This window comes from Colossoma macropomum, unplaced genomic scaffold (genome assembly GCF_904425465.1).
Source record: "Colossoma macropomum unplaced genomic scaffold, Colossoma_macropomum, whole genome shotgun sequence".
Classification (NCBI taxonomy): Eukaryota; Metazoa; Chordata; class Actinopteri; order Characiformes; family Serrasalmidae; genus Colossoma; species Colossoma macropomum.
In genome coordinates this window covers 9785459-9804858 of record NW_023494799.1, presented here as the reverse complement: position 1 = coordinate 9804858, position 19400 = coordinate 9785459, and the positions used below count along the sequence as shown (strand labels likewise).

General features: G+C 38.1%; 1 protein-coding gene across 1 annotated transcript; it reads right to left on the bottom strand.

The window, feature by feature from the left end:
* Window positions 1-3746: 3746 nt before the first annotated feature.
* On the bottom strand, window positions 3747-10887 carry LOC118819282 (granzyme G-like; the record flags this gene model as incomplete). The annotated part of the gene is made up of 5 exons (XM_036587000.1): window positions 3747-3918; window positions 4037-4289; window positions 6294-6357; window positions 7680-7820; window positions 10854-10887. Coding segments are annotated over 5 exons (648 nt in total), but the record flags the coding sequence as incomplete, so codon positions are not given.
* Window positions 10888-19400: the final 8513 nt, after the last annotated feature.

Sequence of the window (19400 nt, the reverse complement as noted above, 5' to 3'; positions counted from 1 at the left end):
CCTTTCTTTTGTAGCCAACTAAAAACTTTTTTTTTTTTAAATGTTTTTCTTCTTCCCCACCCCCCATCTGTTTGGATGCCCCAGAGCCTAAGGAAGGTGCTGAATATTTGTCAATTCACAATTGTCACATAACTGGTTTCAAAATATCTACTAAAAGACACTGAACCTTAAATAATTATCAACAACATGTTGACATTTTTCTTCTTCTTCTTCTTCTTCTTCGTCACTACTAAAACAAATTGTGTAGACCAATCCATAAGTTAAGATATAAAACGGCAGTATTCCCAAGACGTCATCTAGAAGGAAGCACACCTTGCTCCAAAATGTTTTTTTCAGTGTTGATGGTGCCTTTACTTTACCCTTTTAGATAGGAAAACGTATTAACATAGTAATGACTCATGATTTAATTCTGATGAAACATCATAGGCTTACATGGTACACAATTTTAAGATCACCTGTCAATTTTGGTACTGGTTTGTTACTAGGGGCTGCTGTGACTGCTAAAGAGCTGTTTCCTACAGTTTTGCATGCTGTTTCATTGAAGGAGACTATAAGAGGTCTGCTAGGGATGATATAATAGCTTGTGAAGTATTGCTGCTATCAGCCAATCAAATTTCTAATTTCTCAAATCCAATATTTCCAAAATAATTTGAATTTGATCTGTTTGTTACTGGAAGTTGGTCTGGGGGTTTCATTTTTAATCAAGAGCGCTTTGAAGCACACATTGCACAGGAGAAGTGTCTGCAGTCATTTCTTTTTTGCAAGTCGCTGGTTAAATCACCCCAGCCACTTATATCAATCAATAGTTGGCCAGTAATACAGTAATATAAGTACATGTAAGTAATAAACATATATCTGTATGTGACAGCTTTTTAACAGCTGATGTACAGGTATTTGTGATGAACAGGTTTGGACCTGTCAAGAGGGTGTGTTCACAGATGTGTGGGACTTCTCTTTGATCCCATAACAGCTTTTATAAATCTTTAATTGAAAGATTTTCAAATAAATTAAGAAAAGTATTTCAAAAGCCTTTTTTATTCTCAGACTGATACTTTAAGATAAGAACAACAAGAATGCATGTTTCATGGAGTCTTGTGTGCAGTTTGAGGTCGTGTTTTTGTTCTGCCACAACATTCACAGTTGGTATTAGAATAGTGTCTGTGGTCACTCCTGTGGTCTCAGTTTGAGTAAGCTGAGGCTTTGTTGTGTTCTGTGTCAATGACACTCATCGAACTCAGAAAACTGGATTCTACAGGTAAAGTGCAGTGCTACTAACTGCTGCACTAATCTGTCATCTAAACTTTCAATCACATGCAAACAATAACACTAAAACAGCCTAATTTTGTCTCAGAAACACCGAATGTCTCATTAGATGACAAGATACTGAGAACCATCTGCTGCCATGTTATGTGATCTTGGAGATGGGTAGTAACTAATGCCATTAAAAAAAATAATGCTTTTTCTTCTTCCCTGCCCAGTCCTGATGCCCCAGTGCTCTTGGATATGGCATAACATTGAGCTTGGGCAATATAAATAACTGTTAACCTCTTAAAATCCCAGGCTTATCACAAACAAAAAAGGCTTATTATTCAGTAACTACAGGGACTTCAGTACAACTGACTGAGCTATTCTCAGATTATAGAAGTGTGTAATAAATCTTTGGGCCTGCTGGTGGGCCCTGGCCATATAAGGGTTTTAACATATTATTATTATTATTATTATTATTATCCTGCGATGGACTGGCGACCTGTCCAGGGTGTATCCTGCCTTCCGCCCAATAACAGCTGGGATAGGCTCCAGCACCCCACCGCGACCCAGAAGGATAAGCAGTTTAGATGATGTATGTATGTATGTATTATTATTATTATTATTATTATTATTATATTTATTTATTTATTTATTTTTGTTGCTGTATATGCCCATCTGTGTAAGTATATATACACATACAGGCATATACTAAAGTTTGAACACCCCAAGTCAAATGACTAATGTTATCCTTAATGTTTTACTGATTTTCTAAGTGAAATAAGATAACACACCTTTGACAGACAATATCCTTAAATATGGAATTTTTCTGCATATTTTTGTGGAGTAATTAATTTTTTTACTGATATATTGTGGGAAAAACCTAAAATATAAAATGTGTCAACTTTTTCTTTTATTTGGTTTTCAAATAGAACATACAATGTTTACATGGCCATAGGTACATAAAATGCAGAGCATCATGGTACTCGAAATATGCAGAAAAGATTTTGGAAAAAAGGTCTGTGACCCCTTAACATTACAGTCTTATTACAGGCTAGGGCTTATTATTCATTAACTACAGGGACTTCAATGCAAACTAATGGAACTTTTGTTAGGTTATAGTAGTGTGAAATAAAACTTTGGGCTGGCCAGCGGACCCATGGCTTGGTAAGGGGTTAAAATGTGCAGTAGTGTGTTCTTTGTGGAGGATGTGTTAACTTATTTTCACCTAGAAAATCAACAGAACATACCATTTGACCAGAGACATCTCAATGTTTTCATTTTCAGTACTAATAAAGGCTTCACTGAAAAAATGAATGTTGAAGCACTCTTTGTTTCATATCTTTAGATGTCTTTAGAAAGCCATTTGCTTTATGGTAACAATTCCCCTACTTCCAAACACAAACTTTACTGATACCAATTTTATTACATTCGAAAGGACCCCCGCCGTCTCTGCTAAAAGAAGTCATGCAGGTTTAGGTGGAAACTGGTCTATAACTATTAGATAGAGTAAACATTGAACACTGAAGCTTATTTGACAACTGGCATGAATCTGGCCTATATATCACATCTGTGCCTGGGGATTCCACTCCTCACTTCTAGAGGTCACTCTTGCCACAACACTGAGTAGATCCACAGACCTGTAACCTAAAAAGTATTGTTTATTTTCTGCACATCTCCTGATTTTCTATCTCTGTGCTTTCCCAGTTGTTGGTCCTGCTTTAACACGTGTTTGCTTTGTATTTACATCTAAGCACTGTGTCCTGTTTGCTGCTGACTCAGGGTCTGTTCAGTATCTTGCTCCCTTAGAATCTCCTATGTATCTCCAAGTGTCCATTAAAATGCTCACGTGGGGCCCAGTTTGATCTCGTTATGAGAATATCTGGGGACAACCATGAGAAATTTTGGGCTATGTGTGAGCGGGAGCGTAGACGTATTGAGGTGGGAACAAACTGAGTATCATATCTGTAAACCAACCCAAAACCTCAAGAAGGAGGAGGTCAAAGTAGGGGACAATGGTGTGCTCCAACACTGACAAAAAGCCACTGCATTTAATGTTAACATGGCTAAAAAGTCACCCCAAAAACAAAAAGAAAAAAAAGCATGTAAATGTTTACTGTATGTGCAGAGAACTCATTAAAAATATATAACAACTAAAAATGTTTCACTAGGTTTGCTTTTGTTATCGATTGTACTTCAGACATTAAAAGACTACAGAGGAATATGGGGTGTGTTTTAGAGTGGGTGTGGCCTTGCTTACAGCAGACTTCATCACATTCAAGCACTAAAAGTTTAAGAGGTTGTCTATAGTTGTGTGGTCAGGCCCTGGGAGACCACCATTAACCTGTTTTTTCCTTCCTTGATGTTTGACTTCATTTGTTACACTTTATCATACAGAAGTGTGAGGATGAATTTCCACAGGATTTCTCATATACATTGTCATCAAATAATATGCTTGCAAAATGCTTTTATTGAGATGAAATTGTGGTGAATGCTTTGGTTTTCGTCAAATGCAGATTAAACTTTCCTAATAATGGACTTGATCCAGGGCAGAAATGCAGATATTTTGGCAAAAATCTTTGGCTTCATGGGTGCATCACACTTGTTCCTCTGACCGAAGGAAACAATGCCCATAGCAGTATTCCCACACACCAAAGGACCTCCAGAGTCTCTCTGTTAACAACACACAAATGAAACACATTACTATCCTCACTTTATTTACTTTGGTTTATTGTTCAGTGTTGGGTCAACACAATAATCCACACTGCCTGTATTAATAATTTTCCCATACCCTGCAAGATCCTCCAGGATGAAGTGCACATATCATCCTTGGGGTCAGAAGGTTCTCCCAAAGTTTCTTACATTTTTTTTTGGCCTCCATAAGATGATTGCTACCAGATTTGAAGGATCCTGTTCTTCCCCAGCCAGCTACACTGCAGACCGAGTTGGCCTTGATGCCCTCCTTTGTTTTAGGGATGGAGATCCATTTTACAGTTTTGCTCTTTTTGGCTTTTCCACGTAGCTGTGACAAGATAATAATTTGCCTAGCAAGACAAGACTGCACAGTATATTGCGAAGCTCCACTCCTCCACTGCAACCCAGATTACACCCAGCTGACCTACACACTGCATTTTCAAACAGTTAGCTAACATTAGATGCTATTCATGTTTCCTTACTGAACACTTGACACTGACTTTGTAAAATATAATATTTGAATAAAATTATATTAGTGTTTGTAGACCAAAATTAGCCAGCTAGAATGCTAGATGCTGTGCTTTGGCCCACTAATAGCTCTTGTAACTGCACTGAAAGGCCTTTACATTATTTGTACTTAAATAATGATAATAGTACAACCCCAATTCCAAAAAAGTTGGGAGGCTATGTAAAACGTAAATAAATGTAAAAAACAGAATGCAATGATTTGCAAATCTCAGACCCTTATTTTCTTATCAATAGAATATACAACATATATCAGATATTGAAAGTGAGACATTACCATTTCATGAAAAACATTAACTCATTTAGAACTTAATGGCAGCAACGCATCTCAAAAATGTTGGGACAGGGCCACGTCTACCATTGTGTAGCCTCCCCTCTTCTTTTAACAACAGTCTGTAAACGTCTGGGAAGTGAGGAGACCAATTGGTGGAGTTTAAGGAGAGGAATGTTGTGCCAATGTTGTCTGAAGTAGGATTCTAGCTGCTCATCAGTCCTCGGTCTTTGCTGGATTTTTGTTTTGTGATGCACCAAAAGTTGGTGAAATGTTGGTTAAAGGTCTGGACTGCAGGCAGGTCAGTTCAGCAGACTCTTCTTCTGTGAAGCCATGCTGTTGTGATTGATGCAGTATGTGGTTTAGCATTGTCTTGCTGAAATATGCAAGGCCTTCCCTGAAAGACGCTGTCTGGCTGAGAGCATCTGTTGTTCTAAAACCTCTTTATACTGTTCAGCATTGATGGTGCCTTTCCAGATGTGTAAGCTGCCCACACTATAGGCACTAATGCAACCCCATACCATCAGAGATGCAGACCTTTGAACTGTGAGCTGATAACAAACTGGATGGTCCCTCTCCTCCTGAGTCCGCAGGACACGGCATCTGTGTCCAAAAAGAAATTTCATATTCCAAAAGCCACAGGACAGTCTTCCATTTTGCCTCAATCCATTTTAAATGAGCTTTGGCCCAGAGAAGACGGCAGCGTTTCTGGATCATGTTGACATATGGCTTCTTCTTTGCATGATACAGCTGATACAGCAAGATAACAAGCATCCAATATTGACCGTCAGCCTTGTCCCTTGCGTACAGGGATTCCTCCAGAGTCTTTTGATAATATTATGTACTGTAGATGGTGGGATATCCAAAGTCTTTGCAATTTTACATTTAGGAACATTTTTCTGAAATTGAACCACAATTTTTAGACGCAGTTTTTGCAGATTGGTGAACCTCTGCTCATCTTTGCTTCTCAGAGACTCTGCCTCTCTAAATTGCTCTTTTCATACCAGTCGTCTGAGTTATTTTGCAAATTGCTCCTCCAGCTGTTTTTTTATTAGTACCACTTTCTTTTCCAGCCTTTTGTTGCCCCGTCCCAATTTTTTTGAGATGTGTTGCTGCCATCAAGTTCTAAATAAGTTAATGTTTTTCATGAAATGGTAAAATGTCTCACTTTCAACATCTGATATGTGTTCTATGTTCTATTGTGAATAAAATATGGGTCGATGAGATTTGCAAATCATTGCATTCTCTTTTTATTTACATATTACATAGCATCCCAACTTTCTTGGAATTGAGGTTTTACTTAATTTCTTGTTAAATTGTACACTCATTGTCAGAAGAATAGTTGCACCCAGACGGAAGTGCTATTCACAAGGATGATAAAGGTTACCAGGAGCAATAAATGATTAAAATTTAGACTGATATGGGCAATATTTATTGAGCTACACATACAGAAGTCAGATGTCTCGGCATGGTGTTGTAGAGGTTCCTAATGGTGTCCTGCGATAATCCATCCCATGCAGCTTGTTGTGGGTCACTGGTTTCTCATCATTAACATAACGTTGGGCTGTCGTTTGAATTGCCTTCGAACTCTTCTCTGAGGCACACTTCGCTTGCAAAGGATGCTACCAACACAGCAGCATGAGTCAGAATGAAAAGCATGCGCAACAGGACAACCTTATATAGTCAGTCAGTTACAACGATAAGGCCCGTCCTTGCTTACGCCACGTGCGGCCAAGCGTGAAACTTCAATCATTCACATGTCTCTGTCACTCATTCGGCTAGTCAGCCAACAAACTACAATCCACAAAATACACTGGGGAATCAGGAGATGGAGCTATTTCCTTCGCTGGCCAGTAATGACTCGGACTCCATTTCCCAGGATCGTCAGCCAGCTCACATGACTCCGCAGAGATCCTTATCATCCTATCACCATTCAAGATCACCTGAATACTAATGCTGTGCACCTGTGCATTTGTGTCATTTGACTCAGATAGATGGTATTTTAGCCCGGGCTATAGCTAGAATCATTGTGAGGTATTGCTTTCCTTTGAGAAACTACTGAGCATTCTTCCTGTTGTTATCTATCATGTGTATGACCACCTGCTTTCCGTTTCTCTGACTCTGTTTTTGGATTTGCCCCTGTGTACTTTTGTCTGGTTTATTGGATTTATGGTTTTGACTCATCGCCTGCTTTTTGGACTTTGCACTGTTTTCCCCCTGTCTGTTATGGTAGCCCTTTCTCTACTGCTGTTTATATTGGAACTGACCCATGCCTGTTTGCTGACTATGTTATACTTGCCTGAGTCCACAAGTAAAGCTTTGTTTGTGTTTTTTAACCACAAGCATCTGCTGACTGGTCATATGTTACAGTCTCATGATGTCAAACCTACCCACCCAGTTTTATTCCTGTCAGTTAATTCCTTCTGGGTACAACTATTTTATTGACAATAAGTGAATTATTTTTGTGGGAAGAACAAAATGAATAAGACAAGTTATAAGAGACTATACACTACTGTGTAAAAAGTTATGAGACTACTTTTACTATGTAAAAGTCAGAGACCACCCTTCATTTAATACTTTTCTAGCCTCTATAAGGAAGTGGAAAGTCAAAAGAAAATAATAGCTAAAAACAGGAATTTTCAAAACTGCAGTTAAAAAAAAGAACCAAAGATACAAAGAAAATGGACTCTTAACAATGATGTAACCAGCAGATAAACACTTTGTCTGAAAGGAAGTATTGTTGTCCACAAGCTGTTACTGAGCAAAGGAAATTTAACTGCATTTACTTGTATGATGTGATGCAGAAAATGCAGCCAACCTATAAGACTAAATTTTAATGTTTTACCTTCAAGATTTCTTTAAGAAGAATGGAAAGGATGGAAGTGCTAAATGCAGAAAAAGAAAATGTTCATTAGTTAAATTTACTATCCAAACAACTTCTGACAGTGCGCAGCCATCATGACGAATTCTTCAGACACAAGAAAACCACCACAGATGTGTTTTCCTTTTTTCTGACGAGAAACCCTGTAGGGTCTGGAGTGAGGTTTAGCCTCTGTGCCATTTATTATACCAACCACAACACTGGCTGAGAGAGAAAGAAGGTGGAGGAGTTATAGTCATACTTTCTGCATGTATTTGTCTCTCAAAATTCACCTCAGTGTGAATTACTTAAAGTAAACTGATGTCACGCTGTAATTCACTACTTTTATTCTCAAGTTTGATTCATGTTTATGAAATGTACAAACAAAATGTACAAATGTGTATTGAAGACAGTATAAAACACCTTTGTATCTTATGTATCTTATGAAACTATATTTTTTGCAAATATACACTCATTTCATATTAGAAGCCCAAGACATTCCAGAAAAGTTCCTTTTAAAAATGCTTCTTGGGGACTAAATACAACAATTCAGCCAGTTTTAAAGGCAAAATTTTAGGCCATTCTTCTGTTAGATAAGCTTTTACCTGCACAACCAATTGATACTTTCATTGTGTTTTTTGGAGAATATTATACTTTATATTTTAGAGACTACACGCTGTATAGTGTATTTCAATACTGCTAGAATTAGTGGAATACACTACATTCACCAGGAACCTTGTAAGGCTCAGCTATTGAGCAATTACTGCTGAATTCATCAGTAATGTATGAGTATTTATTCTAAGAAACCATAGTTACTAAGTAAGTCTCTATGAGACTCAGTAGTTATTAGCTAATAATTAGTTCACTATCACCTACTGAGTAATCAACTAGTACTCCTTTGTAGTTAACAGTATTTACTGAAGTGTTAATGCAGCACTACTCATTCATTCCTGATTAGTTCCTGATTAGTTACTTATTAACTATGAAACAGTATTGTAGTGTTACCTGCACATCCGTGAAGGCACCATCAACACTGAAAAATACATTTTGGAGCAAGGTATGCTTCCTTTTAGATGACGTCTTTTTCAGGGACAATACAAAAATACATTCTGCACATGTTCAAACCACATAGCTGTTGCAGTCCAGAATGATCTCCTATTTCAAAACAATGTGGCAAATTAAGAAGTACAAAAACCCACAATGAAGGCCTCTTTTGGTTGTGCAAGTGAAGACTTGTCTAACGGAAGAATGGCATAAAAGTTTGCTTTCAAAACTGGATGAATTGTATTTTGGGCATCAAAAATGGAATGAGTGTATATTTACACAACAAACAAAAAAAAAAACAACAATCATTAGTTCACTTGTACCTACTGAGTGATTAACTCCTTGGTAGTTAATAGTATACTAATATAATAGTATACTTAATAGTTACTTAAAGTTAATGCAGCACTACTTATTCACTCCTGATTAGTTCCTAATTAGTTACTTTTTCCTGATTAACTACGAAACAGTACTGTAAAGTGTTACTGATGTGCAAGTTACCTATGCCATGGGCGCTAATTCACCCAGATCTTGGCTTTTGAACTTTACGCTGGTGACAATCTGGAACATCTTTTTCTTCTGTGGCCCCGAGAACATGACGTTCATTTTCATAAACAATCTGAAATGTTTGACTTGACAGACCAAAATACATGTTTTCACTGTGCATCTATTCATTTCAATTGAGCTTGAGTCCAGAGAGGTTGGCAACATTTCTGGACGTTGTTGACATATGGCTTCCACTGTGCATAGTACGGTCTTCACTTGAATTTGTGGATGCATTGAGGAATGGTGTTTACTGACAACAGTTTGTCAAAGCGTTCCTGAGCCCATGTGGTGAAATTCATCACAGAGACATACCAGTTTTTAATGCATTGCCGAGGGATTAAAGGTCACAGGTTGTTGTTTTTAGCTTTGTCCTCTATGCACAGTTTTCTCCAGATTCCCAAGTCTTCTGATTACATTATAAACTACAGAGCAGTGGTCTCCAACACTGGTACTGAAGAGCTACCTTTCTGCAGAGCCTAGTTCCAACCACACTTTGCAACACCTGCTCCAACTAATCAACCTCTTCCCAATTCCCTGATTCGCTGGATTAGATGTATTAGAGATAAGTAAGGGGCAGGGCAGCTTATCGGATACAGGTTGGAACTAAACTCTGCAGGAAGGTGGCTCTCCAGGACCAGGGTTGGTGACCACTGCTGTAGAGGGTGAAATACTTAAAAACCTTGCAATTGCTTGCTGAGAAACCTTGTTCCCAAACTGCTGGATTATTCTTTTGGCAAACTGGTAGGCCTTGGGCCATCTTTACTAAGAGGACTAGGCCTTTTTTAGATACTTGCTTGATACCCAAGTTTTCTACCTATTGCCTCAACTGTTTAAGATGACGTTTCACAATGTTCCTAGTCTTAAATTGGCCACGTTCCATCTTTTTTTGGAAAGATTTGCAAGCATCAGTTCCAAAATGATCATTTGTTTACATAAAACAATGAGATTGATAAGGTGAAACATTCCTTACAGAGAGGTTACATATATTTCATATATGAAGTGTGCAAAAACCACATTTACAAGCACTCACAGGTGTGTTATATGTGAACACGTTTTCCCATGATTGCATATTTTTCATATTTCAATTTCATATTTTTAACATGTGACGTTTTCCAAAACACATGAAATTCATGTGACTTTTTTGTAAGGAACTATATATTTTATATATTTAGCATACTAAATGAAATACAGGTCAACTTGCCTTTACAAATCACGGGTTTCTGTTTTAATTTGCATTTCACACACCAAACCAAACCAATCTACTTGAAGTTTGTGCCCACAAGAAACATGAACAATGTCTAGTGTGTCGAGATGCACTGTGATCCAGTCACTCAAACCACTATTGGAGGTCCTCGGGACACATATGGCCACATAACATTTGTAGTGTAGACACTAAAGTGTCCTGATGTCTCCATGACAACATGGAAAGACTGCCTAATCAACTGTGTCACCACTGTGTAGTTTCTTTCTTCGTTTCCTCTTTTGCTTGCTTATGAATTGTGTTAGCAATCTATGCAGTCTCAATGTTTGTACATGAAAACAAGGATTTGCTGGACATTACTAGGTACATCTCATATCTCTAATTGTTCATCCTCATCAGCCTTATCAGATCACTTGACAGATATTAATGCCAAGTATTAACAAGGTCTAAGTGACACTCACCAGAGTGACTCAGGTGTGGCAGCAGAGCAGCCAACAGGAGAATAATAAGAAGAAGAAGAAGAAGAGGAAGAAGAAGAAGAAGAAGTAGCTTTATCGTGGTTTGATGTGCGTCTTTTCTTTAGAAATGAGAAGCGGAAGCTTACAGACCTCTGTGACATCAGTAGATTGGTCCATTTTTTCTGTGGTTTAGAATCTCGACTTAAAGGTAATTATGTAGCTCTTGCAATATTAACTTAATGTTAATATGTTTATGTCTGCTTTTGTATGAAAGTGTGCACAGATGTCTTTGTACTGTGTGTATGTGTACATACTGTACTCTGTAAAAGACCATCCTGTATTTATTTAATTTCTAACCAAAAACACCATAAAGTACAAGTTATTCATTTTCAATAGATATTTTTGAAGATATTAAATACAAGATCTTGGTCAAGGTCTTTTTATTAAAGATTTCACAAAATACAAAAGAAAGGCAGTCCCATACCCCAAACCTACCCATCATACACACCCATCCCGCCCACCTTCCAGACCTACCTCAGTAAGAGAAACTGTATAGATTCTTTACAGCTTTTATAAAGAACTGAAATATTAAACTTAAAATAAATACATATTATGAAGCTACATTTTCAACTTCCATTTTATCCACATATGTTAAGAAAGACTGCCAAATCCTAAAAAATCTTTGTAAAGATCCATGAAGAGAGTATCTCATCTTCTCCAACTTGAGGTACTGCCTAACCTCTTTGATCCACTGAGAATAATTAGGAGCAGAGTACAAAAGGCCCATACGTTGCATTTATAATTATTCATTTGGGTATCTGGTGGTGCAACACCGAATAATGCAATATAAGGAGAGTAGCTTATTGGTTCTTCCAGAATTTTAGAGAGAGTATAAAAAATAGATTTCCAAAAGTGATATAATCTTGGGCATGTCCAAAACGTATGTAGTAAACTTGCAGGGTCTTGCTTGCACCTATCACATGTAGAGTCCAAATCAGGTCTAATTTTGGACAGTCTAACCTTACACCAATGAAGTCGATGTACTACCTTGAACTGTATGACAAAATGCCTTGACAAATTGAAGATGAGTACATTCTTCGAAGAATTTTCTGCCAAGTCTCATCTGGAATTTGTTCATCTAAGTCCTCTTCCCACCTGCTCTTAAGTCATCTAAAGCTGACAAATTATGAGAGATGAGAAACGGATATATCCTGTCAATACACTGCTTAACACCTTTCCTGAGTTTGAAGATAGAGTCCATCAATGACGTGGGAGGGTAAAGAGGAAAACAGTCAAAATGTGAGGCTACAAAGCTCCGAAGCTGTGAGTATCTAAAAAAATATGATCACCGGTTGTTCGAAGGATGCAAAGTTATTGTCTATATAAAGGTCTTGTAGTGATGAGACCCCATTGTTAGACCAGATATTAAATGCTCCATCTGATGTTGAGGGGATAAACATGTGATTTTTAGCTATGGGGGTGAATAATGAGGGGTTGTTGAGTGTAAATGACCACCTAAATTGGGTCCAAATTTTTACTGATTGTGCAACAGTGGGGCTATTGCTGTAACAAGAAATAGGCTTTTCCAATGGGAGTTTAGAGCACAGTAAGACAGATACAGAGGTGGAATTACAAGCTGGGCTTTCTAACATTAACCACTTGGGGGTATCTAAGCCCTCTGTATCCTTCATTCAATACATCAGCACATTGATATTCGCAGCCCAATAATAGAAACGAAGATTTGGGAGTGCCATACCACCCACAGAACGTGGTTTCTGCAATATGCATTTCCGTATGTGAGGGAGTTTATTATTCCAGAAGAAAGTTGATATCAGTGTATCTATGAATCTGAAGAAAGATTTTGTCAAGAAGATAGGAAGACTTTGAGATACATATAAAACTCTGGGGACCACATTCATCTTAATTGTATTAATCCTTCCACAAAGAGAGAGGGGCAGTAGATTCCAACGTTTAATGTCTGTTTCAAGCAAGATATCAAGGGTAGAATGTTGGTCTTGTAAAGATCTTTACAGTTATGTGTGATCCAGATACCCAGATATTTGAATTTCACATTGAGTTGAATTAAAAGAAATATTCTTAGCAGACTCGTTGATTGGCATCAGCTCACTTTTAGAAAGATTTATTTTGTAGCCAGAGAGTTTGCTGAATTTACTAAACAAATCTGGCAGTCTGGGTAGGCTTGACAGGGGGTCTGATATATAGAGCAATAAATCATCTGCATAAAGCAATAATTTGTGCTCCTGACCTCCATGATTAATTCCTTTAATATGCCTATTTTGTCGCAGAGCTATTGCAAGTGGTTTGATGACTAGGAACAAGGATGGAGACAGTGGACACCCTTGTCTCATACCACGCTGTAATTTAAAATACGTAGATAGTTTGTTATTCATATGCACAGCAGCTAATGGGGAAGAATATAGAGTCTTAATATGAGCTATAAATTTTGGGTTAAAACCAAACTTTTCAAGGGTATAAAAAGCCCATTCCACCCCGTCAAAAGCTTTTTCCGCATCAAATGATAGTAAAATCTCAGTGGTAGTGGTGAAGATGGATTAAAAAGAATATTTAAAACACGTCTTATGTTAAAAAATGAGTACCTGTTCTTCATAAAGCCTGTTTGGTCTGTAGAAATGATGGAAGGAAGAGATACTTCGAGGCGGAGGGCTAAGAGTTTCCAAGGATCTTTACATCTGTGTTCAGGAGTGACACTGGGCGATATGAATTACATTGTAGAGGATTCTTGTCTTTCTTTAAGATGAGTGAAATAGTTGCTTCGTGCATAGTTGGAGGAAGGGATTGAGATGCCAGCGATTCCTGAAACACAGAGAGAAGTGGGGCAAGTTGTTCTGAAAGAATTTAGGTGGATAGCCGTCCGGTCCCAGCGATCTACCACTTTGCATACTTCTAATCGATTCTATAATCTCTGCTATGGAAATATCATTTTCTAATTCCGCAGCTAAATTTTTGTCAATTCCAGGGATGTCAAGATTATGAAAAAAATGCTCTAACGTGGTTTCATCATCGGGTGGCTCTGATGTGTAAAGGGAGGAATAGTAACAGTGGAAGCATGAACTTATTTTTCTATGGTCATTATGTTTTAAACCTTGTTCATCACTTATTTCAGAGATATATTGATTGGCGGTCCTTTGATGTAATTGATGTGCTAAAATTTGTTCCGCTTTTTAAAATGAGGTTTTCCGTCTGACGTGTCGAGAGAAGGTCAAATTCCATTTTAAGTATCAAATGTTGGTTAAGTATGTCATCGGCAGGCGAATGACTGTATACTGTATCCAGCTTCAAAATATCATCTGTTAACTGCCTGAGGCGTTCATTTTCCACTTTCTTACACATTGCACAGTATGAAATAATCTGGCCCCCTTAAATATGCTTTTAACGCCTCCCATACCATTGATTACCACACCCCAGGGGTCTGATTATGGGCGAGAAAAAATTCAATCTCCAATTTTATGAAATTTACAAAACATTCTTCGGAAAGAAAAAGGGGGTTGAGCCTCCATGGGCAGTAATTAGATACTGCACCCGGAATGCCCATCCTCATCAAAAGGGGGCTATGGTCTGAAATGACTATGGATTGATATTCAGAGTCAGTTACCACAGGGAGAAGCTTTTTATCTATAAAAAAAATAGTCTATCCGTGAAAACATCTTGTGGACCGGGGAAAAGAAAGAGTAACTTTTAGAGATGGGATTGCAGAATCGCCATACATCCGACACGCCATATATCTTAAGAAAGAATTTAATTGATTGGGCCGATTTCGACTTATATCCCGCTATAGAGGGACTGCAGTCTAAGCCAGGAGAAAGTACATAATTTATGTCCCCACCTAAAATGAGATGATGTGAATCCATGTTTGAAAGCCTAGAGAAAAGTTTAATAAAAAAGGTCTTGTCGTCAATGTTTGGGGCATAGATGCTCTGCTGCTGTAATGATATTTTTCGCGTGCGCCCTTGCTTTCACTGGATCCAGAAATTCCTTGACGTCTCCATTGTTCGAGATGCGTAGTCGAGCTGGGAATAATATACCATAGTGACTGTCCCGTCAGCCTCGAAGAAGATTCCTGACATCACTGAACGCAGCACGAACCCTGGCCACACTCGCAGTATAGTCAGGGAAGATGGCAATCTGTTCTCCTTTGTAGTGAAGCGGTCCATTCTCCTGGGCTCGGCGCAGCACATCCACACAGTCCTGATAGTAATGAAGTTTGGCAACGATAACTCGTGGCCTTCCATTGGGCTTTCGTGGGGTCAAGGCCTTTGTGCGAGCGATCGACTAGAATGTCTTTTTCCAGATGTAGCACTTCTTTCAGTAGCTTAGAAACTGCCACAGTAGAGCTTGAGCCAGGTTCTTACACAATACCCACGATACGGATGTTGCATCTCCACATCCTCCCTTCCATGTCCTTGCACTTCTCCCTCAGTTTAGCTACCTCGTCTTTGAGCCCGGCCACTATAGTCTACAGTGTCGTTACCTCGTCCGACCATGTTGACAAACCTTCTTCCACATTGTTAATGGTATTCCTCATAGCGTCCATTTCAGAGTGAATGGTTGTTGTGCTGTTCGCAATTCCGGATTTGACTTCTTTTAGCTTGTTCTTTTAGAGAGCTTAATTCTTCCGCAAGTGCACTTTGGCTGTGACTTGATAATGGCAGAAATGTCCATTCTCAATGAGGTGAAGACCTCGGCTTTCAGAGGCACATCATCCATTTTTGGCTCTGCCTGTGGGCTTGGTGGTGAATTGCAGCGGTCAGCAGTAGTTTGCGATCTGGAGGCTTTGGGCCTACTGCTTGCAGTGGCATTGTATTTGTATTTACGAAGACTGGCGGCCATAAATGCGGCAATTAAAGCTCAAACTAAAAACAAAAGTAAAACAAAAGTTTAAAGGAAGTTAGGCAGGAGCCACTCTCAACACGTCCTACTCCATTGCCGGCTCACCAGCTCCCCCACATGCAAGATAATTTAATAGAAAATAGACAATAAAGAAGAACATTTCACTGCTGTTGGAAGAAAACCTTGTATCTCCATTTTCGCCATTTTTCAGCTTTTGACATTTGACAACACCTGTTTCCCTTTACATTGTGTGTAAATTTCATGATGAATGGACCAAACCAAAATTACTTGCAAAAAGGTGTGGTTTCATTGATTTACACTACAAGTAAAGTAGGCTTTTTCCTTCTCCTGTGAAGTTACCATTTTGGAGATACAAGGTTTTCTTCCGACAACAGCGATTTGCACAATAAACATTGGACTGTCCACTCCGGAGTCCAGCCCTCAACATTATTGAATGTAATTGGAATTATTTGGATCATGAGAAGTAAATGCTAACCCAACTTCTAAGACTGACCTTTGGAGATGTGGAAAAATACCCCTGCAAATTTTGTTGAAAAACTGAGTCTCCTGAACAGAATGTAAGCTGTAATAAAGCATTAAGAAAAGTGTGATACATCTATTAAATGTGTGATATAACTATTAAATGTTCTGCTTTTGTCCTGACACTGAAAAATTAATAACTTGTACTGTATGGCCATTATGACTGGAAATTACATAAATCCAAGGTGATCTCTCAGTTTCACACAGTGTAAGTGTAGGATGTGTAATTGGATGTATTTATTCTAGACAAAGTTGAAGTGTTCTTCAGCTAGTGCTTTTAGCCAAAAGAGTCCTGTCTGTCTGAATGTCTGTCTGTCTGTCTATTCAGAGTTTTATATTAGAAATAGTTGTTTCATGGCGTAGTTAGAATTTGAAATGTGGGCTAAAATGTAATCTCATAACACCTAGTCTAGTTGATTTGGTAACACATTACAATACCGTTTTGTAGTTAATAAGTAACTAATCAGGGACTAAGCAGGAACAAATGAGTAGTGCTGCTTAATGCACTTAAGTAACTACTCTTAACTACCAAGGACTACTAGTTAACTACTCAGTAGGTAATAGTGATGATTAGGGTAGTTCACTATCAGCTAAACAATAACTACTGAGTCTCATAGAGAATTACTTAGCAACTATGGTTTCTTAGAGTAAATTACTGATCAATTCAACATTAATTGCTCAATAGCTGAGTCTTACAAGGTTCCTGGTGAACTGATAACTGATGTAGTGTATTCCAACACTTCTAACAGTAGTGAAATACACTAAACATTGTGCAGTCTCAACAATATAACGGATTATGTTCTCCATTTCTATTCACAGAAACAGGTATCCTCAGAGAAGACTGTGGGCATCACACCACACTGTACAGACTGATGTCCCTCGTGTGTTTTGATCAGAACCAATTTGTACACCAACCTACAAATGGGACAACTGCTAAAATACTACAGTATTAAGTAGACCAGTCTGCGTACCTCTCATCTTTAGAAAAGAGAACACCATTCTTTTCTGCAGGAGCATGTGTGCCAGTGTTTCTTCTGAACAGTAGTTCTCCTATACTACATGTATATTAGACATGTCTAACTGTACTTCTATGTGAAGGACTAGAATAAGCTTCTATTGAGTGTTCATACATGAAGATTTCTCTATATACTTTTATATGAAGAGCTAAACTGTGAAATTGCACAAAGGACAATGAAAGACCAAAGCCTTAGTTAAAGATTATTCAATAAAAAGAAAAAAAATGCAATTGGGAGCTTGAACAGAAAACCACTGTCTCACCGTCTTCTTTCTTTATATATCCTGTCTCAGGAAAACATAACTGTTGCCCCGCCTCACACACTCTGGGGCGTCTAACACAAACAGTATTGTTAGCTAATAGAACTGTTAATTTGTAACGAGTTCTCTGCACATACAATAAATCTACATGCTTGATAGGAGTTTTTGCTGGAATTTTCAGCCATACACTCTCAGAAAAAAGATACTCAACTGTCACTGGGGCAGTGCCCTCTTGTCACTGGGGTACATCTCAGTACCTTTCATCAGGGAACATAATTGTACCATAACCCATTGAAATCATATTTTCTCAGTCCAGGCTTTTTATTTCAGTGTTCTGTTTTAAAATATTAGGTAATCAAAAGGTACAAATATGTACTTTTTACTGAGAAAACTTATTTAACATTCACAATTGGACCTTTGAGCTCCTGCTCCTCAAGGTGTGGTTTTGGTTCCTACCCTAATAAGATCACACTCCCACCCACATTTAGCCCAAAATTTCTCACGGTTGTCCCTAGACATTCTTGTAACAAGATCATGTTGAGCCCCATTACCATGGTTTAATTATGACTTGGAGATGCACACATAAGAAATTGAAAGGGAGCAAGATATTCACAGACCATCACTAAATTTGTAGCAAAAAGGCAAAATGTTTAAATGTAAATCCAAAGCAACCATGTGGCTCAGTCACTAAAACTAGGAAAGCAAAAAGACAGAAAATGTGAAGAAAATAAACAAGTAAACTAATAAAACTGCATGAACTATCAAGATTTCAGAGAGAGAGATGGGGGTTATTTAAATGAACTGAGAAGGGTTACAGGTCTGTGGATCTACTCAGTGTTGTGGTAAGAGTGACCTCTAGAGGTGAGGAGTGGAATCCCCAGGCACATATTTGACATACAGATAGTGTATCTGAATACAAAGGCCAGATTAATCCAAGTCATGGTCCAGGTTCCTGATTGTTGGTCTGTTATAGTTGTCAAATAAGCTTTGAAGTCAGAGCTTTACTCTATTGAATAGTTACAGATTAACCTGCATCTGCATGACTTCTTTTTACAGAGATGGTGGGGGTCCTTTAAAATGTAATAAATTGCTGTAAGTAAAGTTTGTGCTTTGAAGAAGGTGAGTTATCATACAGCAAAGATCTGTACAAAGACATCCAAAGATATGAAAGATCATTCCAGAAGAAAAGGAAAAAAATTGGAATATCACAGAAGTTTCCAAAACTGAAGTTTTGAAAAATGGTTTGAAGATACAGAGAAAGTGGTACCCATAACAGCCCTGTGAGACCTGGTAGACCACCTAAAATGTTGCCACCAGATAAAAAGTACTTAAAGCTTTCATCTTTGAGTGGTAGGAGAAGATCAGTTTCTATCCATTCTCCCACTGTGAGAAGACAATTCGACACTGTGGGTCTGAAAGAGTGTGTAGCTGTTGAGAAGCTCATACAAAATATACAAAAAAAGAATGTTTGCAAATCACACAATGAAGCTGCTGGTGTTCTCTAAGAATAATGGACTGACTGACCTCCTCAGGTTGATGTAGAGTGTAGACCTAAGCATCACTGAATGTGTTTGGGATTACTTGGATTATGAAAGGAAACGTAAGCTTCTAAGACTGAACTTGAGGTAAAATATTCCTGCAGATTTCTCTGAAAAGCTAAGTCTTCTGAAAAGAATATAAGCTGTATAAAGGTACTGCGCTTTGCAATCTCCATGTTACTGAGCTCTGCTAAATCCTGAGTAGACTGATAAATCAATGTGATGAGTTATTAATCTGAGTGTTACTGAGCTCTGTTAAAGCCTGAGTAGAATGATAAATCAATGTGATGAATCAGTTATTAATCTCAGTGTTATTGAGCTCTACTAAAGCCTGAGT